Source organism: Cyrtonyx montezumae, unplaced genomic scaffold, assembly GCF_038088225.1.
Source record: "Cyrtonyx montezumae isolate F1298 unplaced genomic scaffold, pur_monq_1.0 scaffold_1, whole genome shotgun sequence".
Lineage (NCBI taxonomy): Eukaryota > Metazoa > Chordata > Aves > Galliformes > Odontophoridae > Cyrtonyx > Cyrtonyx montezumae.
This window is the reverse complement of record NW_027071825.1, coordinates 23,019,202-23,045,394: the sequence shown is the minus strand read 5'-3', so window position 1 is coordinate 23,045,394 and position 26,193 is coordinate 23,019,202. Positions and strand designations below refer to the sequence as shown.

Sequence of the window (26,193 nt, the reverse complement as noted above, 5' to 3'; positions counted from 1 at the left end):
AGCTTGAGCAGTTCCTTGCTTCCTACTGCAGAAGGCAGAGGGGACTCTGTCCTTTCAACAGGCTGAAGGAGGAGAAAAATATCTAGGGAAGCACACCGTTATGTTCCAGGACACTGACCCTTCTGTGGAGAACTGCAAGGGTATTATTTTTTTCCTCATGTTACAAAAGGAAAAAAAATAATAGTTTTCTTTTCCAATCCATGGGAATGCACAGGCTCAGTGTTTTCAGTATTGCTGCTTACAGGTGTGACTAAAGACATTCCAGTAAACTTTTATTTTTGACTGTACATGTGAAGTTACTGCACGTCCCTTCTCTCAACTGCTGGGAATCCCTAGGAAAGGAGCTGTGTTGGTGTTCTCATAACCAGAAGGAAGAAGCATGTAAAGCCCAGCTTGCTGTTAGCCCAGTGGTTCAGGACACAGCGGGAAGATGGCAGCTGTCCTTATATCTGCCCCAAATAAACCAAGCCCACTTGATACTCAGAGCCCTTCACCTTGATGCAGTGATGGTAGTTGTGAATGCCAGCTTGGTTTTCCTTCCTTGGGACCTAATGGGCTGGGGGCTGTGCCCAGGCCAGGTAGCTTGGTGTGCAGTGTGGCTGTGGTGCTGGACTCAATGGGAGTGGGTCTCCTCTGTCTGTAGGTAGGACTGATGTATTTTGGCACCGTGAGTCCCCTTCTGGTTGGCTGCAAACTGGTTTCAGGCACTGGTGGCATTTCTGTCTGCACTTTATTTTGGGGTCCTGCACTGAGCCTAGAACTTTAGACTCTCTTTTTTTTTTTTGTCTTTTCCTCACTCTCCTGGTTCTTTTTTTTTTTTTTTCCTGTTTCTTTCCTGCTGATGAGAGGAGCATAGTCCTGCTTAGCCTGTGTCTGAAGGAATTTTACTGGGAGAGGAGGGGAAGTAGTGCCCCAGAGCCTTCCTCGTGCCACCATCCAGCCTTCTCTTGTGGACTTGCCCCCAGGACCTCGTGCAGTTTCCACCTGAGTGGTGGTGCTGCTCCATGCAGAGAAGAGGATTAGAAGTGAGCACAGCAGGTTGGAGTGCTAGATGTGATTACAAGCTCTACTTGCTCTGCCTGTGTATGAATACAACTTCTCCCCTCTGTGTGCCTTGTTCACTCCAGGTGGGAATCAGAAAGCCAAGCTGGGTTTTTCCTTCTAACACATCACCACAGTTTTTAGATCCTGAGGGTAAAATCATCCATTCAATGGAAGGGATAAAAATCACCCAGCTTATGTCTTCGGCTGCTCTCCAGCTGCAAAGGATTGAGAGAGTAGATGAAGGGGGATGTTGTGTGTCTTCAGCAGGGCTGCAGGTCTCACTTGAGTATGGGGGGCCCTTTCCTGCCAGTTGGAAAGTGAATAAGCTGCACTGTGATTCCGTGTAATGACTGTGCTTTGCCTGCTCTTTTGCTGCGTGTGAGGGCAGGTTTTACTCCTGCTGCTGGAGGGCCCTGCTTGCACCTCTAGTATTCTCTTCTGGACCCATCTTGCATTTGCTGATTCTAGGCACAGAAGGACCTAGATGCTGAAAGAGTGTGTCAGGACTTCACATCCATCCTGAGCTGGATTTAGGGCCTTGGAGGATGGATGCTGGTTGCATGAAGGCTTCTTGGTGATCCTGCTATATTGAATAATTTCTACTGGCTGCCAAGCCTAGGAGCTGCTGCTACATCCTTCTCTCTTGTCTGCTCCTCTGAACCAAGAACAGCCACAGCTTGGCTCCCCTGGGGACTCTGTCCCCTGCCTGGTGCAGGTGTCACTTTGGAGGGACAAAAAGATGGATGTGAACTGCAAGAACAACCAAGCTACCTGAAGAGAGTTCTGTCCTTGCTGGATTTGTTAGATATCTACCAGCAGCTTGTCCGTAGAAAAGAGATTCCAGTTTGCATTAAACTGTCCCTGTGAGCACCAGTGTACTGCTGAGAACAGCTGTCCTTAGCCTGGTCACAGCAGTACACTGCTGTAGAAAGGCACGGATGCATTTTCAGCTGACCTGGACCCATGGAGAAGGAACCTTGCACCCTCCTGCTTGTGCTCATCCTCTGATACCAATGGAACTGGAGCAGATGCTCCCAAGGCAGCTGGAAACGTGGCTTGTTTTGTCAGTGCTGGCCAGGTGGTTTTGCAGCCTCATCCAGAAGGTTGGGGTGCAAGAATTTGTGCTTAAGATGCGGGGCAGAGAAAGCTGCCAAGGCCTTCAGCACTCTACTCTCTGGGTTGCCAGAATTAGGTTTTGGGTTCAAGACCCTGAACAGAGCAGGGTCATCCTAAGCACAGACCTTCTCAGGAGACCATCTCTGGCTGGGAAACAGTCAACAGCAAATCAGCAGTCCTGTAACTTCTGTCGGTGACAAAATTTATCAAGCAGTTTATAGTTTTTTCAAGGCTGAAAAGGCCATTACAGTATCTAGTCTCAGCTATGTAACAGAGCAGTCCTTGTTCTCCTTAACAGTGCCTTGGTCTTTTTAGTGCAGACTGTGCAGTCCTGCCGGGGCCGGACTGCAGGCAGAGCTGCAGTGATAGGGAAGGGCTGTCATTCCCAGCAGGGCTGGGAAGAAGCTGTCTGCATTCTTTGGGTTTGGTTTTCACTTGAGAGATGTTATGAAGGAGATTTCACAACAACAATAACTCCACCCAAGCATAGGCTCTGTTTTATCCATTTCCTCTTTGCCCAGATCTCTTCGTTAGCTGCTGTTTTCCACGCCATCGGTTTTCACAGGGAGCAGTGTGCTCTGGTCGGTGCTGTATGTTCCTCCTGCAGAGCTGCTGTCCTCCCCAGGCTTGCTGGTGAGATGCATTCCTCCTGTAGGGTTGCTGCACCCTCCAAGCTTGCTGGCAGGACCTGTGCAGTAAGGGATGGGGGGCAGGAGGCTGTGGAGACGGAGAGCTGTTGTGCTGAAGCAGCAGGGTCAGGCCTCTGTGCTCCTGGCTCTGTTCTTAGAGGAAGAAAAGGTTTCCCCCTGAGAAGCCTTTTGTAAAATGGGAGCTTCAGGGACAGCAGAGCATGAGGAGGGGTCCTGGGTGCTGCGGTGGCATTGCTCCTGGTATCCTGCTTGTGGGCAGGACAGGGCAGTGCTCTCCTCTGCCCTTTGGGCTTCTTCGTCCCATTTCTGTAGGGTTCAGCTCCTCCCAGGGCCACAGCCAACACAGAGCTCTGTCCTTGTGACAGTTCTGGGAAGGCTTTGATTTGTTTTCATGCAGATGAGAAGAGTAGCGGGACCCACAAGGGAGCATCCTTTGACTCCTGGACCCAGCTCTCCCCTGTTTTTTTATGACAGGGGCCAGCTGCTCTCGCAGGTGTGTTCAGAAAGATGAAACCTGATCGCTCCCACGTAGGAAATCTGCAGTCCCAAAGTGCAGAGGCTTGCCAGAGCTCGGAGTAAACAGCACAGCGTGGAGCGCGGCCCAGCTCCGTCATCTCCTTGACTAAAGGGAAAACAGGGCAGGAGAGCCGGGCGCTGTCCCCGCCTCCCGCAGCCGTAGTAGCTACGTGCCGTCCTCAGCCCGGCGTTGATCTGAGGCGTCTCGGGTCGCGTAGGGAACCGGACGGTCCGCCATGGCGGCAGCGGAGAGGGCGGTCTCCATGGCAACCCGTCAGCCACGGCACTAATCGCGAGATCGCGAAGCGCGATCCCGCGCGTGCGTAGCGACGAAGGCGCCGCGGCCCGCCGCGGAGGCTCGGCCGTTCTCATTGGTCGGGCGTTACCGAGGGTGACGGCGCCGCCGTCGCTGATTGGCTGCTCGGCGCGCAGGCGCGGGGCAGCATGGCGGCGCCGGTGCGGCGGAGCGTGGTGTTCGTGACGGGCAACGCTAAGAAGCTGGAGGAGGTGGGCTCAGTTGCCTAGCAACGCGGGGGCTGCGCGACTGGAAGCGGGGCTGACGGCTGTGCTTCCCCCTCGCCTCCCGCAGGTCACTCAGATCCTCGGGGACTCGTCTCCGTACACGCTGGTGGCGAAGAAAATTGACCGTAAGTTGTTGGAGGGGACGCGGCCCGGTCCGGCCCGGCGGTGTCCTCAGCGACCGCGCGTGTGTGTCCCCAGTGCCCGAGTACCAGGGGGAGCCGGACGAGATCTCCGTGCAGAAGTGCCGTGAAGCCGCCCGGCAGGTCAGCGTCTCCCGGTTCGCTTCTGCTTTTGGAGGCGGGCAGCGGCCCTCAGCTGGTGTGTCCTTCCTCCCCGCACGGTGGCACCGTGCTTAGGCAGTGCTGCTGATGCTCCTGTGGTCTCGTGTCCGCAGAGCAGCGAGCAGATGTGACAGGTCCCTCAGCACAGCCCTGGCGGCTGTGGGCACAGAGTTTTCCAGCTGTCGGAGCTCCTGCTGCGGCTTCCTAAGTGATCCTGCTGTTTCTGCCCCCGTCAGAGCCAGGGCTGTGCAGATCTGCTCGCTTTTCTCTGTGAGAGGACCTGTCTGCCACTGCTCAGCCCGTGCTGGGGAGGCTGTGGGCTTGGCTGTGTGGGGAGGGCTCTGATGGCTGTTATTCCTGTATTGTTCTTGTTGTCTTGGATGTATGAGACCAGGACTGAGTAGGAAAATGAGTCTGGAGGCAGTTCTTCCCTTGAGGTCTGTTGCTTTCGCTGCAGATTCGGGGCCCTGTTATAGTAGAGGACACCTGCTTGTGCTTCAATGCTTTGGGGGGACTTCCAGGACCGTACATGTAAGTAGATGGGAACCTGCCTCATCTTTCATGTCCAAGAACAAGGAATACAGCTTGGCAGGATGTGCTTCTCAGGGAATACTCCATGCACTGGGAGCAGTCAGGTCAGAGAGGTGCTCTGTGTCCTCTGTTTCATTCTTCATCCCATGGGCAGGACATGAGGAGTGCTGTAGAACACTAGAACAGGAGAGACAGACCTGAACTGTTGCCTTTTGTTCTCAATCTTGGGTACCTCCTCTTGCAGCCAACTTGGGAGCCCCACGCTGGGCACTGAGATACCAGGTGTATCAGGAGAGCTCTTAGGTGAGAGTCCCCTAGATTCTCATAAGGGCCTGTTTTAATCCTGCAGGTAATGGGATCAATTAATTACTATGTGTTTCTTCTAATGAAATACAGTCTTAGCTCCTGGTATTATCTTTTGCTGTGACTCTTTCAAACTCTGCTGAGCTAATCAGTTATCAAAGCTTTAACTAACTCGGTGTGCACTAGAAATGGGTGTAAAATGTGAACAAGTGGAATCAAGAAATGTATTTTAGCTAGTTGATGTTTACGAGAGAGAGCTAGATTATTTGCACAGAAGTTGAGATTAAATACCCCACTGTTGTTTTCTTTGTGTCCTATTTAGTTTAAGAACTAGGTTTGTCTTTACTTGTAAATAGACCAGAATGAGGTGATTTGACATTTAAGAGGGATTCAAAGAGCTGTGAAAACATAGGCAACAGTGCTTCAAGGATGGCTTCAGTGCTGAGTAACATTAACAAACATTTGTCTTTCGTCCTTTTTTCCCCCTTCAGAAAATGGTTCCTGGAAAAGCTCAAGCCAGAAGGTATTGCCTTTTGTAGCATTGTCTGCATGTAACTCTGTTTTTTCAAGTCTTGGGCTCCCGGGGACAATGTGTCATGGGAAATGAACCCCTGCTTGTGCTGGGTGCTGCTGAGTGTGCTCCCCCACCTGGCTGCCTGCTTCTGCACCCTTCTTCACTGCATGTTGTTTCCCCCAGGAGCTTTTGCATCATCCTTGTGTTGCTGGGTTCCCAAACATCTGCCCCCTTGGGCAGGTGGCAGGGCCTGTGGGAATCCTCTTTCACAGAGGTAACCTGGAAGACCTGTGATCTCGGACTGGCATCGTGAGCAGGAGTTTTAATCGCTTTGATTGACAAGGGGCTTTAGTCCTTCTCTGATGCAACACGCTTCTTTCTTTCTGCTCCCAAATTAATTTTGGGGCCCTGCAGCTCAGGGATAAGAGGGATTCGGCTGGAAGCTTTGTTCAGCTTTGTTACAGTCTGGTTCTTCCTCGTCCATGTGAATGCAGAGTACTCCCTTGATCCGTCTCTAGGTGGGTGTCTTGCACTCTGCTGGAGTCACACTGACACCAGGATCCTCTGTGTTGCTCAGGCCTGTACAAGCTGCTGGCTGGGTTTGAGGACAAATCTGCCTATGCTCTTTGCACCTTTGCGTTCAGTACTGGAAACCCAGAGGAGCCCGTGAAGCTTTTCAAAGGCCAGACACATGTAAGTGGAGTTGTGATATACATTTTGTAATAGCATTGGCTCTGTTAAGGACAGGGTGAGGTCACTGACTCTGCTTGGAGTGCAGTTGTTAGTTCTCTTAGTCTGGGAGGTGTGGAAGGTGAGAAATGAGGGCAGCATCAAACCTTTGGTGGGTGGCCACAGCCATGGCTGGCTGAGTGCCACTTCGCAGCCTGTGTTTCGGGTATCACTGCACCAGCAGTGCTGAGGAACCATGACTTACAGGACTCTTTGGCTTTTTCATGGTAGGGGGTGATTGTTGAGCCCAGAGGCCCTCGAGATTTTGGCTGGGATCCCTGCTTTCAGCCTGATGGCTATGACCAGACGTAAGTGGCTTTTTACCTACAGCTCTTCGTGGGAATTCTAAGGAATGGAAGGGATTGGCGCTGTGTTTTTTTCTGTACTGAGAGGAACCTTATATGAACCACTAGCACTCTAGCAAGGAGAAAACACTGTGCTGGGTCTGAGTGGGGTTACAGAGAAACCCAGATTGGTATGGGGCTTGCTGGTTTTGCCAACACGTATCACTGCCAACACCCCCACTGTGGTTGGGCAGCAAGCAAGGCAAAGGGGGGGAGCTCTCGGGGACATGCTGCAGCAACTCAGCTGCTGAAGGCTGTTTTGGTTTCTTCCCACTCCAGCTATGCCGAGCTGCCCAAGGCTGTGAAGAACTCCATCTCACACCGGTACCGTGCACTGAGTGAGCTCTCTGCCTTCTTCCTTCAGAGCAACTCAACAGAGGCCCCCTCCAGCCCCAGCTAGCATCATAGACACTGCATGCTATACTTTCCATATACAGCCCTCCGAGATCTCGGTTCGGTCACGTGCTTATATTAAAGTTGCTCAAGGGGAAGCCACGTACACTGCTTTTTTCTTCTCCCCCCCCCCCCCATTTGTGTCGCTTCAAAAACGTCTGAAGAACTCAGACGCACGTTAGTTACGGTGCTACGTTTATGCCTCGCGGGAGGCTTGCAGGAACTGCTACGTTTGAGACCTTCCACCGTCTCCACCCGGGTTTTACCGATGAAAACGGCAGAAAAACCGCGTAACCGCTCCGGGCCGGGAGGACGAGCGTGGGAAGCACCGCCCTTCCTGAGTGATCTGCCAATAGGAAGCAGCCGAGGCGGGGGCAGTAGCCAATCAGCGACGCGAGCGCTGCGCTCAATGGGCGCGCTGCGCATCCTGATGCCGTCAGTGGGGGCGCGGTCCGGGGACACGTGTTTGGGACCGGGACCCAAGGGCCGAACCGGGGCCGAACCGGGGCCATGGAGCTGCTGCCCCGCAGCCCCGAGGAGTTCGGCTCTGCGCGGTACTGGGATCGGTTCTTCCGGCAGCGCGGGCAGCGGGCCTTCGAGTGGTACGGGGCGTTCCCGGAGCTGTGCCCCGTGCTGCTCAAGTACGTGCGGCCCCGCGACAAGGTGAGGCCCCGGATCTCCGCTCCCGGTTAGCCGTGCTTCCGCTCGCTCTCTGCCGTGCAGATCCCCCGGTTCTGTCCGGTCTGCTCCCCACAGAGCCTTGTTTGTGACCCCCCTCCATCACTAACTCAATTAGCAGCGTAGTGAGATCTGGCTCACTGAAGGGAAAGGTGACAGCACAGTGCTCTGTGCTCTCAGCTCTTGGCACAAGAAATGGGATGTCTCCAAGCGTGCTGTAGCAAGAGATCAGGAGAGACCTACGTGTCGTTCCACCATGGGGTTAAATCCCCCACATTATCACCAGAAGAAAGGCAGTGCAGGCACGTTTCTTCTGTGCCCATGTGCTTTTATGCAATTGTTACGTTAGGGCCATGGGAAGTATCTGGAGGTGCTATGGATCTGTAGGCTCTGTGGATGTGGTTCTTGCTGAGGGTGCATGGTTAACGTCGCATTGTTGTGCTGTGAAATGCTTTGAGGTGTGTATCCAGGGCACCCTCGCCATCACTGCTGCTCTTGTCTCACCTCCCAGGTTCTCGTGGTCGGCTGTGGGAACTCGGAGCTGAGCGAGCAGATGTACGACACGGGGATGTGTGAGGACATTGTGAACATTGACATCAGCGACGCCGTGATCCGTCAGATGCAGGAGCGGAGCGCGAGCAGGAGGCCAAAAATGAGCTACCTGCAGATGGACATGCTTCAGATGGACTTCCCGGATGCCCACTTCCAAGTGGCCCTCGACAAAGGCACGCTGGATGCCATCCTCACCGATGACGAAGAGATCACTCTGTGCAAGGTGGACAGGATGTTTGCCGAGATCAGCCGGGTCCTGCAGGTGGGAGGGCGCTACCTCTGTGTCTCCTTGGCTCAAGCCCATGTGCTGAAGAAAGCGGTGGAATACTTCTCCCAGGCGGGCTGGGTAGTGCGTGTTCACGAGGTGGCCACCAGCAGGGACAAGCAGCAGTTTGTCCTGCCCGTCTTTGTCTACGTCATGACCAAGTTCAAGAAGATCCCTGGCTCTGCACCGCAGATCCTGGAGATCTGCCCTGAGGAGCAGGACAAGCCACTGCGACTGGAGAGCACGGAGCGGCTTGTGGAGGCGGTGAAGGACAGGCAGCATTACGCCCTGGTCTGCAGCCAGCTCAGCAAAGGCCCCTGTGGGGAGCAGCTTTCCTTGGATCTGTGTGACAAAGCCAGTGGGAGACCCCGCTACACACTGCATGTAGTCGACAGCCCAGCGGTGAAACCTTCCCGGGACAATCGCTTTGCCATCTTCATCAGTGAGTACAGCCTCTCCTGCCTGCAAAGAGACAGCACTCCAGGAGCTGCTGTAGCAGCAGTGCTCCTGGCCTGCTGGAATTGGAGCTGAAGAGGGAAGTTGTCTGACTCTGTGGGGTTTGGTGGGTGTTTTACTCCCAGAGATTTATCAAGCTCTGCCAGGAGCACTGTTTGCTTCCTGTGTGCCTGCAGAGCTCAGCACAAACCACAGATGAGTTGTGGGGCTGTTGGACACCCCTTTATCATGAGATGTGGCCCCTGCGTGAGCCTACCCAATTTGAGAAATGTCCTTTTGATCACTGGTCGTGCAGCCTAACTCCAGGCATACAGCTGTGTCACGCAGTGGTGCCTCCTTGTGAAATCTCTATACCCTGCAGTTCCTCTCCTGAAAGCCAGGGTGGTTGTGCAGGGGCCAGCACCTGCCTGGGGCTCTCCTGACCGCAGCCTCTATCTGCAGTCCCACAGGGCAGAGAAACCGAGTGGCTCTTTGGGACGGAGGAAGGGCGGAGGCAGCTGGCTGCCAGCGCGGGCTTTGGGCGCCTGGTCACTGCGGCCCTGCACAGGGAGCAGCACTACGAGGGCATGGCGAGCATCCAGGCAGAGCTGTCAGGGAAGGTGATGGAGCTGGCCCTGCCGGGCCTGCCCGCCAGGCAGCAGGTGAGCCCACTCACTGAGCTTTCCCAAAGCCCAGGCCAACCCCAAAATGCCAAACACGCACACAAAAAAGGGCCGTCCCAAAAACTTGAGAGCATCTGGCCCTATCTTCTCACCTTTAACTCCTCCCATCTCTTCTGTTTCCTCTTTCTTGCTCCAATTCCCCAAGATCCCCTAGTAAAAGACCTTTGAGTTGGCTTCCTGTACCCCAACATAGATCGAGGTGAGCCCAGTGCCCTGTGCACTGCAGCTTCTCAGGGACGTCCACTTCATCCCAGCCCTCCATCACAGCCAGGACAGGGCCAGTGCCTGTCCCTGTAACCTGGATGCAGCGAGTCTCTGTTCTCCCTGCAGGTGCCCTTCCTGTCCGTGGGAGGGGACATCGGTGTGCGGACAGTACAGCACTCTGATACCAGTCCCCTGAGTGGGGAGTTTGTCGTGGAAGACGTCAAGGGGGACGATGCGTGCTACTTCCGTCGCCTTGTCTTCCTCAGCAACAGGAATGTGGTGCAGTCAGAGGCCCGGCTCCTCGCCCCTGCACCTCCCCCAGGTATGCTGAGGAGGGGTCAGGTACAGGGTAAGGCCGAAGAAGTCACGCTGGGACCTGTTTGTCCCATCTCAGTGCAGATGTGGGAAGGGTTTTGCTCTCTGCATTGCTGGTCAGACTTGAGGTTGGAGCACTCAGTCTGCAGAAAGCATCCCTGGTTCCAGCCTCACCTTACCTCTTGTCTTTCAGCCCAGAAGAAACGGAAGAAGGACAAAAAGAAGCCTGGCCTTGCTGGGCCTCCTATGGCAATTGACAAGAGCTACCTCTGCTGCGAGCACCACAAGGCCATGGTGGCAGGGCTCTGCCTGCTGGGCAGCTCCAACCCCCTGCCAGGTGACGAGGTGGGAAGGGTTTTCCTGGCTGCGGAACCCCAGAGCCCTGCCAGAAGCAGCTTGGGGCCGGCGGGTGAAATGGGTGGAGGGAGCATGGCTGTCCTGGCAGCTCACCTGGGCTTTGTTCCTTGGCAGGAGCCCCGATTGCAGTCCTTGTGGTGGGGCTTGGCGGTGGCAGCCTGCCCCTCTTCGTCCACGACTACTTCTCACAGGCCCACGTGGCTGTGGTGGAGATTGACCCCTCCATGCTGGAGGTGGCCACACGCTGGTTCGGCTTCTCCCAGGGTGACCGGATGCAGGTGCACATTGCTGATGGCCTGGATCACATAGCCAAGCTGGCTGCTGAAGGTACTGTCCTGCAGAGCTTTAATTATGCTTCCTGTCCTGCCCTCCTGCAGGTTTCCAGCATTGCTTCTTTCTCTCTGTGTCATCCTGTCTCTCCACGACAGCCATGTGTGTTCCCATGTTTTTCTTGCACCTCTATGTGTCACAAGCTCCAACCTTGCCAGGTCTCTGCAGCAAGCAGGCTTGTCCTTGTCATTGTGTGCAGGGGACCTTAACATTTGCTGTCTTCTCCCAGTCCTGAAGTGCTGCCACAAGAAGCAGCTGAAAGTGGCAGAGGGGGTGTCCTGGCCACCATGTTCGCTGCTTCCCCACATGGCATGGCTCATCACTGTCCCTTGGGATAATGAATCCATGTTCTCTCTTGCAGCCCCGGCTCAGTATGATGCCATCATGTTCGATGTGGACAGCAAAGACCTCACAGTAGGGATGAGCTGTCCGCCTCCAGCATTCGTGGAGAAGCCCTTCCTGGAGAAAGTTAAAACTATTCTCAAGCCAAAAGGTATGAGGGGGGCTCTGGTGGTGGTGCCCCTTCAGATGCCAAGGCTGGGCTGCCTGGTTAGGGTCTGGGTGGCGGGTTCCTCATCCTGCTGTCCTGGCTGTAGCCAGGACTGCTGTGTGGCAGCTGCCCTTCCCAGCAGATCCCAGCTCCCAGTGATGTGGAGCTGGGCTGAGATCACTCTCTGTGCTGCCCAGAGCCATGTGAGAGAGGGAGCTGGTGCCATCAGTGGTGTTGGTGCAGCCATGTTTTGTGTAGAGTGAGTAGGGAGGTGTGTGTGGGATGTCAGGCTCGCAGGTGGCTGTTCTGAACTCCTCTTGATCTGCTGCAGGAGTCTTCGTGCTCAACCTGGTGTGTCGTGATGCTCGGCTGAAGGAGTCTGTCCTGGCCATCCTCAGGGAAGTCTTCCCCCTGCTCTATGTGCGCCGCATTGATGGGGAGGTCAACGAGATCTTGTTCTGCCAGCCCTGCCCTGAGAGCCGGCGGGACGCCGTGGAGCTCACAGTGCTTGCCCAGGCACTGGAGGGGTCAATGCAGCAGTTGGGACGCACCTGGGACAGCTCGTATGTGCTTGCAGACATGTTGCAGGCCATCACCATCCTCTGAGGGAGGTCCCGATGCCACCTGAGCAAAAGGAGTCCCTTCATGGCGCTGCAGCTGGGACATTGCTGACCCTTCAGCTGGCCTGGTGCTTGCCTGAAGGATGGGGCTGGCATGGAGAAGGGCTTCCTACAGCAGGAAGGAGCCCAGTGTGGCTCCCGGGGTGCTGAGCCCTGCTCTTTGCATACAGCAAGGCTGGGGAAGGGTGATGGGAGAGCAGGGAGCTGTGCTGCCCATGGGACAGTGTTGGGGTGGTGAGAGGAAGAAGGTGGTCCCGTGCCGGCAGGGCTGTGTGTTTGTATCTGTCCCCACTGCTTCCCTTTTGTGGTTAAATGTCACTCTGACTATCTTCTTCCCTTCCAGCACTGCTTCTTCCCCATGTTCTGCTTTCTTCCATGCCTCCAGGAACTCTGCTTTTTTTGCAAACCCCCAGCTCTGCCCTGAAGCTGGTAGCAGGTGTGTGTAGTTAGGCTGACTGCTGTGAAAATAAAGCTCAGGACTGCTTTTGAGGTCCGCAGTGTTCCACCAGGCTTGTTTCTCACTAGCAGTGTTAGGACACCACAGTCCCTTTGGTGGGAGATACCTCTGTTGCTCTGGGGTCCTGCCAGGCTGTGCAGGGAGGTGCTCAGGTCCCGTGTCCATTGCTCTCTGTGTTATTCTCCATGTAACGGGACAAGTTGGTGCCCCACTTTCTCCTTTGGCTGACCTGCTTCTGTGCAGGGGGAGCAGATGGTTTTTTTTTTGTAAAGTGATTTTGATCTTCCCCAGGCGCTCGGAGCACTCGTGAGTGTCAGCACTCAGATTTGGGCTGGCCAGCTCCCCACTGCAGACAGATAAGCAGTGACAGCTCTGTGCTGTGCTCTGCCGGGGGCTGCATGCAGTCGCTGGTCACTGGCAGGGGCAGGGCTGGAGCTCAGCTTGTGCAGCAGTCAGTCTGCCCTGCTCAGTTCCCTTCTAAACCTCTTAAGTCATTAGCACCTTTTTTTGAAGGATGTCTATTATCCATCCAGCTCAGCAACGGCAAATTTCTCAACTCTTATCAGCAGTGCTGCATTCAGTCTATTTTTAACTCTGTTTCCAATTCTCAACGTAATTCCAACGACACAGATCAGCGTGCGTGCCCTTTATTTTATCTAAACCATTTCATTTCTTCCCGGGCAGCTCACACAAAGGGTGCGTTCATCCCTCCTTTGTCCAGTTCTGCATTTCTGCTGCGTTTCCTAACTGCTGTGTAATGCCACATCCTGTTGGAAAAACAAAAGGCATCTATTGGGAAGAAAGTGGCGATGAGATCTCAGTTCGTTGCAGCTGTCCTTGCAGCCACTGACAGCCCTGCAGTGTTGGTCAAGGAATACATTTCAGCCAGAAAACCAGCAAATATTTAATGAGTGCTGCAAATACCTCAAATCCTCTGCAGGTGAAAGTGGAATAATTGATGGGTAGAAATTTTCTCAGGGCAGCCAAAAGGGGGTAGATAACGTATATGTTTGGCAGCTGTTCCTGATGAGTGTTTTGGCAGTATACTATGTTTGCATCCTTTACTCTTCACTTCCTTCCTTTACAGCGTGGGCACATTGTAAACAGGGGAGCTAGAAGCAAGCGCTCCTGTCACTTAGCAACCTCAGATGGGTTTGGAGATGCTCACATCTTTCTTTTCTGGATTTCCCAGCACAAAAAGAAAGCACTGTGTAAACTGGGGCATGGCTCAGTCCTGAGACTGCAGCCAGCCCTGGCTGCTGGGGGTCGATCCTGAGCTGATTTCCTCCAGATCTGTGCACAGCAAGCCTGGCTCTGCTGGCTGAGGATGCAGGATGTGTGCTGTCAGGCTGCAGCAAGGAACTGCTGCTGCTTCCCAGGTGCCCTGAGTGGGAGGCTGCAGGGAAACCTCTCTGCAGGCTGCAATGCAGCACAGCCCTTCTACTTTCAGTCTCTTGCAGCCTCAAGGTCTCTTCTCTGAGCTCTCCTCGCTGGCAGGTGCACTGCGTGATGCTGGCTGACAGTAGCACTGCAAACCTGTAGAGCCGGGTGCTAGTGGAAACCTGGGAGCTCCCCTTGCAGCACAGGCACCAACCCCATGCCTCCTGCTTCACGCAGATCAGCTGTATGGAAAGCTCCATGAGACCTCGGGTTTGGAGCTGAGCCAAGGAGAGGGTGAGGAAGGTCCCTGGAGAGATGGGAAAAATCATGCGTGAAGGAGCGTGCCTCTTCTGAATGTGGCCCGGGGGAGGATGCAACCTTGGCTGCGCTCTGCTGGCGGGGGGAGCGTGCCCGGCTGCTCATTGCAGGCATCTGCATCTCCTCTGTGGCAGCTCCTACATAACCCGGTGTTCACGAAGGGAATTGCACTGACGTGTGTTTATAAAGCAGCCTGGGGAGCTGAACTGAACGTCCCGCTTTAACGTCACGCTGCCTGGTTTGGAAGAGCTGTTAGTGGGTAAGGAACAGCGACAGCTGTGCCCTGAAACCAGGCTCTTCTCCCCATTTATTTTGCTGCCAGTTAGGGCAGGACACACTTGCTATCATAGGCTTGATCTGAAACGCGCTGGAGCTAGTGTCATCCAGCTGTGCCACCTCCCTTCCCACCATGCTGGGAGAGCTGGGTCAGTGGAGGTCTCCTCTTGCTGAGCCCATGTGACAAAAGGAGGTGACAACCAGCACGGGGCCCTGAAACCTTACGCTCCTCAGGAAAACAGGGACCTGGAGGTGCTTTCCCTCTCCTTTGCTGGCGTTTTAGAGCTGTTAGAAAGCATGCATCCTTGGAACAGCACGTGCATGCACAATGCAAATGTTCATGCTTTTGTGAGGAAATGGGAAGGTTGTATCCTGACTGCTCGTGGCATGTTTTGGGAGGGGGCAGATTTTTCTAAGTGATGGAGTCAGAGGGTGAGCGTGGTCACCTTAGCCAGGAACACTGAAAACTTCCCAGACTGGAGGGAATAATTCAATCTTTTTGTAAGAATATGTGTTTTCTCACTTATTTTTAATAAGAAGAATAAAACGAAGACATAATAGCAAAAGCTACTGGAAAGGACAGGTCCCCAGGTTAGCAGTTTCAGGGTAGCACAGTGCTGTTGCCGGGGATCCTGCCATATCCAGTGCTCGTTTCTGCCTTGTGCTGAGGGGGTCCTGGTGCCAGGCTGCTCCGTTCCTGACAGTGATGATTTCAGAGGTGGTGGGAAACGTGCCTACACTTGTGCTGGGAGGGTTTTGCCAAAATGTCATGCTGTTGTTCCTGACTCCCAGCCTTGGTAGGAACCCATTGGCTGGAAGAAGGCCAGAAAGCTCCTCTGATGCCTTCTGGCATGGCTTGCTCAGTCGGGAGCGTGAAAAAAATTCATGCTGCTAATTGGCATAATTATGTCAATAACCTCAGGCTCCATCCAGATAGAAAGGACCACAAGGCTTTTCTCAGAAGGGAAGAGACAGAGTAATAATAACTCTTTAGCCTGAGCTAAACATACTTTCTCCTTCTCGGATGCCAGGCAGCATCTTCCCTTGCCACGAGGACAAGTTCAGCTCTTACCTTACCCTTTGCATGGAGAGGGGCTTTGTGATGGGCTGAGGTTTTTGGAGCATGTTGCAGCCGTGCCTGTGCTGGTGGTATGCTCTCAGCCCCAGCTCTAGTGGGAGGATGGCTCCAGGTCTTCTGCTGGCGCTCAGCTCCTTCTGCATCTCCATCCAGTTATCTTTCTGTGCTCCTGGTTAGAAGCAGGCCCGCTGTAGGGATTCACGTTTTATGCCGGCTGTGAGCTCCAGCCAAGATGTTTTGATCGCACTCCAGCCCGCCAGCGCCTGTCACAGCCAGCTGGATGCTCGCAGCTCCCTGTTCTGCTATTCATGCTGAGCAAGGCCCGTGTCTGGGTTAGCACGGAGGATAACTTCCATCACCACAGCCTGGGATGTTTCTGCGTTGTGACAGCCGGCAATCACAGCTAAATCTCATCGTCAAGTTACCGTACCTCCACGCGACTCACACCGAGCCCACTGCAGTGCTTTCCCTAGCTGTTCCCAAACCGCCGTGGGTCTACAGTACACCTCACAAGCACCCGCCGCCAGCCGAGGGGGCGTGGCCTAGCGGGTGGGGGCGTGGCCTACCAGCTGGGAGCGTTGCGCACGCGCAGTGCGCCGGCCGTTACCTGTCTGCGGAGGCAGCGGGCGGAGGAGGCGGTGGCGGCGGGATGGAGGGGCTCATCCCGCTCGTCAACCGGCTGCAGGACGCCTTCGCGGCTCTGGGTCAGAGCTGCCTGCTCGACCTGCCGCAGATCGCGGTGGTGGGCGGGCAGAGCGCCGGCAAGAGCTCCGTGCTGGAGAACTGCGTGTCCAGGTGAGCCGGCGGCCCACGCTTGTCCTCCCCTCACCTCAGCGGCCGCGCGCGCCCCTCCCGCCGTTCCCGCTCCGCGCGGCGCCGCTCCGCCCTCGGGAGCGCGGACCTGCCCGGGCGCGGGGCTCAGCGCGATGGCTGCGGGCTGCTGGCCGCCTCCGCCGTGCTGCTGCAAGGATGGATGGGCTGCTGCCAGGATGGGGGCAAGCTGCTGTTTGCAGCACGGCCGACAGCAACGCGATTCTCTGAGAAGTTTTGATCGCGGTAGAGCAGCCCCGCGTCGCTCAGATGCTTGAGCGTTAGCTCTGGTGTGTTATTTTTTTTTTCATCGTGTGAATGGTCGGTGTTAGTGGGCTGTGAAATCTCAGCTTTCAGAGAGACAGCTGAGAAGTCCTGTCTTTCAGGAGTAGCTGCAATCAGTGGCAGGTGTGGAGATACAGGTAGAGTTGAGGCTAGCAGGGCTCTGAACTGTAGGATCAGATTGGTTTCTCTCAGCTGCCCGTAGCCACTGCACTGACACACCTGTGTTTCTTTGCTTCCATCCCTGTGAAGGACTTAAAAATGACTTTATTTTCCCGTACAGACAGAGGGAACAGATGTACTTGCTTGCAGGTTGTACTGGAGTTAGAGCTTCCTTATGCAGCCTAGCCCTCTGCGTTCCCCAGCATCCAGTTCGCATCTCGCAGGTCTGACTGACCTCGGGGCTGGTTTGGGACAAGGCTGCAGTGGGGCAGCATCAGGTCTCCCAGGGCAGCAATTATTTTTGCTATTTGGGTTCACGTCCTTTAATGTATTTGGAGGGTTTACTCATCGTTTATTTCTCCTCTGCGTGCGGTGAGGTTTTCCTTTTTTTGGTAGTCAAGGAACTCTGTTTGAAGTCCTTGGATGTTATTTTGGGATGAAATTAAGAGGCTCTGGAGAACAGCAGCATTTACATTTACGTGTTAGACCTCCGTGTGTTCCTTACTGGAGCTCGTGGCTCTCATTGGAGGAAATGGTATTGTCTGAAGAGAGTATGGCAAGAACAAATGTTCACGCTGCCTTGCTTCTCCTTGGAACAAAATCAAATGTGCCCATACGGTGCTGGGGCAGTGCTTAAAGTGAAGCTGATGTACCTGAGAAGCACAAAGGAAACCCAACCTCCAGCCCCACGGTGGGAGCAGGGTACAGGATCGGGGCCTGCCGTTTTGTTTGTGCTTCTTAAATGTCTCACTTTTGGTGATAACAAGGTTATTTATAAAGGCAGGAAGCAATCCTTGGGAATTCTAGCCGGGTAGAGAGTTTCTCTATTATTTCACACGTCATGATGGGCTTCCAAGATCGCTTCCATCTGCGCCTTTGCTTATCTCATCAGGGCCTCTTTCTCCAGATTTGAATCAGAGCCTCGTTTAATTCTTACAGATAGTGAGAAATTAATAATTGGATTTCAAAGCTGAAAGCTCTTTATTTCCTTCCCTGGTTAACGTAATATGAAATGGATGTGGCCAAATAATTGTTTTATAAGAGACGTGAGCTCCTGATTGTAAGCCTGTCAGTCACAGTCAAACAAGCGCTTTCATTTTAAGAGCCCGAGGTCTGCTTTTGTCACACAGCTTTTCAGCTTTTTGATCTGAGTCGCTTTGGATAATCTCGGGGCCGTGTAGCTGTTTGTTATGAAATACGTACCGCTTTCTGCCTTTTGCATTACAATACTTCACGTGCTCGGCTCATTCCTGCTCCTGTCCATTGTGAAATGCTGAGGCGTTAAGGAAAGAGAAGGGGGCTTCGATCCAACCATGGGAGCAGAGCATCTCTCCCGGGAGAGCAGGCACTCAGGCTGCGGGCACCTGCGGGAGATGTGCTTATATAGGTGCAGATATCGTGTCCTTTTAGTTTTCTGTCATCGACAGAAGCACTTCTTACAGGAAATCCACCTCTTACGTGGAACAGGCATGGAAAAGCCAAGCAGCAGGAGAGGCAGGCATCTCCGCGGTGCTCTGCCTTCTTTTTTTAGTCTTAAGGCCCTTCTGGAAATGAGAATCAACCCCTCCTTTTCCTGACTAATTAAGCCATTGTACAGCTATATTGAGGGTATTAGTGGAGCTATCAAAACACTCCGGTGTGCTAAAAGCTAGAATTGTTTCTGGGGATTCCATTAAATGGAGACAGTGGCTCCTTTTGGTTCCTTCCCCCAAATACTTCTGTACATTTAAGGGTTGTTAAACAAATGTGGCTATTTAGAAGTGATGTAGATGGCCTAGTTTTGTCCTTAAATAAAACCTGATGTGAACTGAGAGTTCAGTTTCATCCCAGGTCCTGAGAACTGGTATGTACCAAGTAAAACAAATGTGTGGTTATAACAGGCGTGAAAGCAAGAGTGCTAATTATATTTTTTTCATATGTAAAGCAAGAATTTTCTTTTAAATATGAGTTGAGGACCCATGTCTCTTATTTGGCACGAATCAGTGCTACAAACTCAGCAGCAGTTGCTGCTTTAATTTCAGGCCATTGGGGGACTGAAGGTAAAGGCATGCTTCTGCTCTTCAGAGGTTAACAGACGCCTAGTGGGAGATTAGCAGATCGTATGTATCCAGTTTATCCAAACTCCTTCACAGTACGAATAATACAGAGTCACTTCTGAAAATTCAGCAGATTGCATGACTCTAAGCTGTTGTCTGATGTTATTATGCACGCTGCCTTCAGGAAGGGGTCTCTTGGCGTTGGGCAGGGCTGCCATCAACAAGTAACACGTTGTCTTGCCGTTCCCTGCTGGGCATTGCTTTTGGGATTCACCTTTGTAGATGATACAGGAAGTAACACTTTCTGGTTGAGATAAATGCGTGTTAAGGCTGTGATCGTTTGGACGTGCACCTGCAGACACGGGGAGTGAGCTGCTACAGGTTACTGCAGGGAAGCAGAGGAGAGGGTGCTGTGCTTTTTTCTGCCTCTCATTTATGGCATGACCTCATGCTTTTTTAAATGTTACCCACACTAGTATCTTTGTGCATGTGCCTCAAGCCTTTACCCTGTAGGTAGGTTTTTGTTTCTTTAAATTCCTTTATTTTTAGCTCTATTTTTAAAGGAAAATATTAGCTTTTAATCTTAACATCTGTATGGAATAACTGCAACTGCAATCTAAAGCTTGCAGTGACACATTTTTCTGTTTTGTGTGATGTCTGCTTTAGATACCCATATGACACTAGAACAGGACATTGGGTTCTGCTTTCCACGAAGGGCCCCTTGCCAGCGTTCAGTTGAGTCCTTCAGAGAGATCACATTGTGCTTTGCTATCCGTCTGTTAATCATGGAACAAATGGATATTTTTCCCGAAGGACTGAGGCATTTCTTAAATAACCTCTGCCTAGATTACAAGCACTGAGGGGCAGAATCCATTTTTTGCTTTTTCTGTTTTTCAAACAGCGCATGACAAAGCAAGGCCTTCTGCTAACTAGAAGCTGTGAACTCCCCTTATTTGCTGTCCCCGTGTGCAGAGACTTACTGGGAGGCCCTTTAATGCTGTGTGTCTGCAGTGTAAATATGCTGAGAGCAGGAAGTGAGCATTATTTGACTGTGACCTTGCATCTTTTTTTCTTCGGCAAGTTGCAGTAAGACGAACAAGGCAGCATTATTGAACTTGAGAGGAGCAAATCCCATTTAACTGCACGCTGGGCTTTGATGTACTGCCAAGTACTGTTGTCTGAGATAGCCTCTGGGATGCAAAGGAGACTGTAGCTGGAGATAAGAGAAGTTTTCAACCAAAGCATCTAGCGATAACGTCAGCTTTTGTAATTTGTGTGAGGAAGTCATGCTCAAGTCAATACCTAGCAAAGTATTTCTGCATCCCAGCTCCTGTGCAATATTCCACCCTTCAGTGATGTAGGAGTTCTTGCTGTAACACAGCTAGATTTCTGCCCTCACAGTTGACTAAATCAAAGCTGAATTCCTCTTCATCACTTGATGCCTGCAAATATGTGTGTATTCAGTAGCACTCATCTACGTGGGATGTGCTAAAATGACCTGTGTGTAGATTCACCTGCAGAGAACAGGCAGGGCTCTGTGGCAAGCACAAAAACAACTGGAAGGTAACTGCAGCCTCTTCCTGCTGAGCTGGGAACCGCTGAAGGCAATTGTAACATCATCCATCGGAGGCGATGTTGTGCTCTGGTGTGCTCACCTGCTCACTGGCTCAGGTGCTGTGCAAACTGGGGACAGAAGATCCCCAATGTCTATCTTTACTGGGAAGTTGCTCCCCACTACCACCTCTCACTGTTGTCGTTCTGTCTATAAATTCAGGCCTCATGCTGTAGTTCCCTTTGTGTTCTCCCTCCATGCATTTTGGAAGGAGCAGAAAAACTGAATCATTTCAGCTCTGTTTTCAGAAAAAACTGATGCAAAAAAACTGATGAAAATTTCTGTTTTCAGAAAAACTTATGCATTTCAGTTTTGCAAAAGGATCTTTGATGACTTGCCTAGTACAAAGAAAGGCAGCTTCTCTGTTTCACATGTATATCACGAGAGAGAAATGCACTGTCACAGTGCTTCTGGAGTCAGAGATTTTGCTCTTGGTCTTTGGGACATGCCATAGCTGATTGTATTCTGTACCTCTGCTTAAAAGCTCGGTGCTGTGGTGGATCTGAGTTCAGCACATTGTGATTTGGGAGGAAAGGCTGAAGCTTATTCTGTCTGAGTTTTGATGACAGCACTGAGATTTGCAGTATCTAAAAGCTTTGTCATGCCAAGATGATCCAGAGGTGAGCTGTGTGCTAAATGAGTGCCTTTATGATGTAGGTAGGTTCATGCAGCTGTTGGGAACACGATGCCTACTGCCTGATCCTTACAGTCAGCACATTTTTGTTTGTCTGATTATGAGGTACAGGAAAATCTTACTTATATATTTTTTTTGAATTAAAAAAAAAACACAAAAAACTAATAACATAGTTAATAGTGTTGAGCAGCAGTAAGTTCAAAAAAAGAACAGCCCAGCATCTCACCTTGGGTTCAGTGCACTGACAACAATTTGAAGCAAGGAAAGAACCTTTGCTGTTCATTTCTTGTATCGAAATACCAAATCTTGCTGCATTAGTATTCACCCTGAGAATGGATGGGCTTTCATGCACTAACAGCATATGTAAATTAGTCTTTTCCTAAAAGCAAACACATCTGATGAGGGAGAATACGGTTGCACTGAGAGGTCTGCTTTACTCTTTTCAACATGAAATCCTAAGAATTGCTGGGGTTTTGTCTGTTCTGTGGTTTCTTTCCCCTCCACCCCCCCGGGTTGGAATTGATGGAGAGCATCACTGGGCAGGAAATAGCAGAAGCTTTTGTAGAATCTTAAAAAAGAGAGAGGAAAAGGGGCATTTTCACAAATGGAATTAGGATGATGCAGCAAAGTTTTGGATGCCTGCCAGGGAGGACAGATGCACCGTGCATACAGTGGCTTGCCTACGAGCCTGCACATTGGCAGCTTCCTGATCTGTTAATACAGCAAGCCCACAGCCCCGGCATAATCACTGCAAACAGAGCACCGTTCAGCTTAGCGCTCGCGTGTGTTTGCCTGGCAGCTTTTCATAGCTGTGTGTGGCAAATTGTCAGTCCTATGGACGTTGCTGAGGCTTTGCAACTTTCTATTACATAGTAGGTTATGTTTTTTTAAGTAGTAGAAAACACATTCTTTGCTACAGTGAACAAGCTTGTCTTTTTCTGCGCAGAACTGCGGTGCAAGGTGCTCTAATTGCTGTCAAAATATGATGTTGGGATAACGTGATGGTCAGTACCTTCTGTCAAGTCATGTTTAATGGAAAACTTCCCCACAGGGGCCAGGATCCCAGTGTGTCTGGGGACTCTGACTCATGAGGACGTGCCCAGCTGCGTGGGCTGCAGCGTATTGAAGTGCATCTCGATACAGCAATTCAATTGATCTCTCGGCTGAAGGAGGCCTTACCTTGAGAGAATGCCTACTACAGATGTACTTAGGAGATCCCTAACTAAATGCTGAAGTGTGTTGGTAGAGATGGTAGCATCTGTGCTGTGTGATTTACACAAAATCCCTGGAAGGACTGGTATTAATCTTTAAGAGCTATCGTAGCCAAGGTCATTAAGTATCCACAGCCTCTTAATGCATTCAGCTTGCCTGGTAGGTAGGTGTCATTGATCTTCAACAGGGAGGATTCATTATTTTGTACATCATTACCTAAGCCCCATTAAGTTAAGCTGAGATTTTGCATCATGGAAGGACGCTGTGGGAGATTCCCTTGATTGACAGATGGGCCAAAACAGAAGAGCATTTACTATTTGGTAACTAATGAGAGGAGGTGAGGGATCAAGTGGTTGCTGATAAGAAGAACTGGTCTCTGTGCTTTGAGTTAATGAGGAGGAACACATCTAGCCAAATACCAGTGTGAGGTAGGAGCAATGTATGCTGCCTGGTTACTAAATAAGAATGGTTTGTGGTTCAGAATGCCGAAGCACAACACAGGTACTGCCTTGCAGCTTCTTGAAATGTTCCCCTGGGCTGTTTGTTGCGCTGTTTGAAGGGCAGGGGAGCTGTGCTTCTAGAGCCACTGGGCAAGAATAAATACAGTGATGTCCAGCGCAGGTCTTTGGGTGGGCACTTTTAGCATTAAGAGTTCTTTACTTATAAATTAACTAGGTTTGGTCTAAATGGTTTCCTGAATATCCCTGGTGTTTTATAACTTATAAAACTTATAACTTATGAACTTACTTATAAGAATTTACTGTATTGCTATCAGTGTCAGCTCAGCACTTACCCCGTACGGTGCTGACCACATAACTTGTTGAAGTGAAGGACATTGCACAGCACTGCACTGTCAGAGCAGAATGGACTGAAGTTATTTTTTTGAAGTGACAGCCAAGTGTGAAGTGGTGATGCATCATCGTTCTTCACCTTTTGTGCACAACCTGGGGGCTTTCTTGCCTTTTTTTTCCTTTAAACTGCTGCTAGTGTGCCGGAGAGCTGTTCTCTCTTCTAGAAAGCCCCCTGTAATGTACAGTATCTTTGGTTTGCGTGTTGATATGTTTTTCTTGGTGAGCTGTAGTCTTGTTTGTAACTAGACAACCTCACTGAAAAACTGCCACCTGGTTTGCTTTGCAGCATTTTGCTGTGGCTTCAGCTCTTTCTGGAAACATAGAAGGCTGTTCCTATCTCTCGTGTGCAATCCTTCCCATTAGTGAATCGTCCAGTTTCAGCTCATTTGCTCCTTGAGCAGACAGAGAGACATGCAGAGATGTGAACTTGGTTTTTACTCAAAAGTGAACTACTGTAGGAAAGATCAGACCCCTGAGTGTTGTTATTGTGACCTAATAACGTATTGACGTGGCCATTTAGTGACAGGTGTTGCATCCTGTGACACCAGTTTTTGACCTGTCTTTTAGCAAGCCTAATTCAAATTAATATCTGTTACCTTTGTTCATTAAAGTGTTAGTAAAGCTTGTCCTGTTCTCTGATATTGGAAATGAGCAGCAGTAGACGCTGAAGACAGTGCAGCTGTTGTGCAGCAGGACGAGTCATTAGGGTGAAAACTACTGACCGTAGAAATAGTTTGCTCTTAAAAATATTTAACGCCATTCCATCAGATGAGTGTGTCCTAAGGCTGCTGAGTTACTGGAGTGATGTTCTTAAAGCTCGGTTGCTTGCATCTTAGTTGTTTTGGGTGAGCACAGTACTGTGCTGCCTGTCTGCAAAGTGTCACGTCAGAGCAGTGCTGCTGAGCTGGCGTGTCTGCTGCCAGCAGAGGAGCTTTTGCTGAAAACAGTGCCAACAGAGGTATGAAAGTAGCTTGATGCTTGTGGTAGGATGCCTGCCTTCTAAAGGAAATAGCTTTTGTTCCCAGCTTTTGTTCTTGTTTCCTGCTCCTTGTCATTTTTATCCATTCTTGCATCTGTGCACAGCGGTGCCCACTGGCTCTCCCCACAGCAGCTCCCTGTTCTCTCCCTTCCTTCACCCACACATTCTCAGACACATCTTTTATTTCCTAGATGGATTTCTTTACAGTGGCTTCACCTGTGATGGGATTGTTCTGCCAAGAATTCTCCCACTAAGCAGATCTGTAGGCAGCGAGCTGAAGGCGGAGAAAAGCAGCTCCCTGCAAACTGCCCTCTGCTTCAGTGTTAGGTGCACAACAGGGTGTTAAGGAGCATCATCCGTTGCTCTGAGGGAACCTTTGTGACTCAGCTGTCTTGGGTCCTGTTGTATTTCCTACCTCTTTTTTGCTTTCGAGAAGCATTGTATTTTGGTCGATGTTTTGGAGGAAAGTGAGGGTTTGGGGCCATTCCTAATACATCGCTGGTTGGTTTTCTTCTTCTGTGCTGCTAAAAAGCCTTGTAGACATTGCTTTCTAAGTCATGGGGAGGGGGAAGCACCTGCATCCTGTCCTGTAGGTTTCAAAGCAGGATTTCTGCAGGAGCAGCATTACAGTATTTGATGTGACTCTCTTATTGCTGGAGTTGTGTGGTAGGACTGTATTGCTTTTCCTAAAAAAAGCAAGAGATATGGTTCAACTTCCATTTCCTCATCTGTCTGAAGAATTGCGTTTATTTCTGAAAGGAGGGCTTTTGTTTATGCACTCCCCACCAAGCAGGAACTCAGCCACTCATCAGCTCTCTGCTCCTGCTTGCTTGAACAGACCATGAGCTTTTCCACATCAGGGAGGGTTACCAAATGCTGTCTCTTGTTACTGTTAGGGTTATCAAATGCAGCCTATTGTGGACGTGGAAAGAGAATGTTGGGAAGGTTGCTGGCTTATGGTTCTTTTTAATATTACTGCTGAGGGAAGGTTGGTGTTGTACAACTAGGAATTGTGTGAATGCAGTGTTTATCTCTGGATGTGCTTAGTTTGAAAATTGATAAGTCTTTTTAACCTTTGACTCTTGGAATAAGGATTTGAGGGCCTCTGTATGGTGTTACAGGCAGCCCCAGTTTGCTTTGGTTGGTCAGTTTTCCTGAATAGCAATTGCTTTCAGCTTCTTAATGAGGAAAGATTAAAGAGTTGAAGTATGAAATTATCTTCTTGGTTGGTGTTTTTCTTAAAATGTTCTCAACTTCCCCAGGAGAATGTGTCAGTGGCTGGCACTTTGCTGTGAGACAGGCATCTCTCAGTAGCTAAAGAAGTTACAATAGACCTTCTGGAAACCTTTGACATCTCTTTTAAGCAAGTTTTTTGATCCTTTTGCCATCTCAAGTGTTGCAAAACATCACAGCAGATACAAATTAGTGTATGTGTTGCTTTTTGCATTGTCTTTGCTTTAAAGAGTGTGTGTATTCATAACGTCTGCATTCTCTTTGTATCTTCAAGTGGAGTATAGGATGGGGACACATTTATTTAGAGATACCAGTAAATGTGGGCATGGCTTCAGGTTCTCTTTGTATGCATTGTGGATTTTAAAGTGTTAGATATGATGATCATAAGGAAAGAGAATTGGCAATTAATGCTTACTACATATTTGTCTGTTGGCCTATTGCTATCTCGAATAAAAATTAACAGCCCAAATTCATAATACAGTTTGAGGAAGACCTGTCCCCACCAACTCCATTTTCTTTTCAGATCAGAGGTTCCTGATTAGTTCAGTATCTTATGTTACAGGACAGTCCTTTCTGGGTTGTAACTTCTTTTTTATTAATGTTTCCAGGGATTTTCTTCCACGAGGTTCTGGAATTGTAACAAGACGACCATTGGTGTTGCAGCTTGTCACTGCCAAAACAGGTAACCTCTCTTTCTTTTAAGTTCAGTGTCTGGACAAAGTGCTGTTGTGTACTTCAACAGGAGGAAAGAAAAAATCCAGGAAAATTAAGCAATGAAAAGGAAGGTGCAACTGCACTGCTTGGAACAAGGGCCAACTGCTTTAAAACCGTATGCTCAGACCATTTAAGCGTATTGTCCTGTCTGGTAAAATAATGCAATCTAAATCCTAGAGAACATAGTCAATTTGATCCAAGATTAAACTCGTGTTAGAGGAGAGAAGAATTGTTACATGCAAATTGTTTTAGAAATTAGTTTTGATTTTGCATTTCTTAATGAGCTT

The 26,193-nt window shown here is 50.7% G+C and overlaps 3 protein-coding genes and 1 long non-coding RNA gene across 9 annotated transcripts in view; all 4 read left to right on the top strand.

Annotated features, from left to right (window-relative positions):
* Positions 1-21: 21 nt before the first annotated feature.
* LOC136055076 (uncharacterized) lies at positions 22-485 on the top strand. The gene is made up of 2 exons (XR_010622803.1): positions 22-140; positions 245-485. It is a non-coding gene; the product is annotated as an uncharacterized LOC136055076 (long non-coding RNA).
* A 3,256-nt stretch (positions 486-3,741) lies between these two features.
* Positions 3,742-7,041, top strand: ITPA (inosine triphosphatase). Of its 2 annotated transcripts, XM_065743461.1 has the most exons (8): positions 3,742-3,833; positions 3,916-3,973; positions 4,047-4,111; positions 4,587-4,660; positions 5,455-5,486; positions 6,055-6,170; positions 6,438-6,514; positions 6,830-7,041. In XM_065743461.1, exons 1-8 carry the CDS (start codon positions 3,771-3,773, stop codon positions 6,948-6,950), a joined length of 606 nt encoding a protein of 201 aa, XP_065599533.1. In that variant the 5' UTR covers positions 3,742-3,770; the 3' UTR covers positions 6,951-7,041. The 2 variants fall into 2 exon arrangements, with proteins under 2 accessions (XP_065599533.1, XP_065599525.1); XM_065743453.1 differs by lacking the exon at positions 6,438-6,514 and having other exon boundaries at positions 3,759-3,833.
* A 409-nt stretch (positions 7,042-7,450) lies between these two features.
* On the top strand, positions 7,451-12,582 carry METTL13 (methyltransferase 13, eEF1A N-terminus and K55). The gene is made up of 8 exons (XM_065743443.1): positions 7,451-7,606; positions 8,133-8,880; positions 9,336-9,535; positions 9,887-10,082; positions 10,269-10,412; positions 10,547-10,759; positions 11,124-11,255; positions 11,584-12,582. The coding sequence occupies exons 1-8, from the start codon at positions 7,454-7,456 to the stop codon at positions 11,856-11,858; spliced, it is 2,061 nt and encodes a 686-aa protein (XP_065599515.1). The 5' UTR covers positions 7,451-7,453; the 3' UTR covers positions 11,859-12,582.
* Positions 12,583-16,016: 3,434 nt separating this feature from the next.
* The window catches only part of DNM3 (dynamin 3), a 165,515-nt gene continuing 155,338 nt past the window's right edge, over positions 16,017-26,193 (top strand). For all 5 annotated transcript variants that reach the window (XM_065743845.1, XM_065743828.1, XM_065743855.1 and 2 more), the window contains exons 1-2: positions 16,017-16,176; positions 25,801-25,874. In XM_065743845.1, the coding sequence (XP_065599917.1) occupies positions 16,031-16,176; positions 25,801-25,874 (220 nt within the window). In that variant the 5' untranslated portion in view covers positions 16,017-16,030. The remainder of the gene's footprint in view (positions 16,177-25,800; positions 25,875-26,193) is intronic.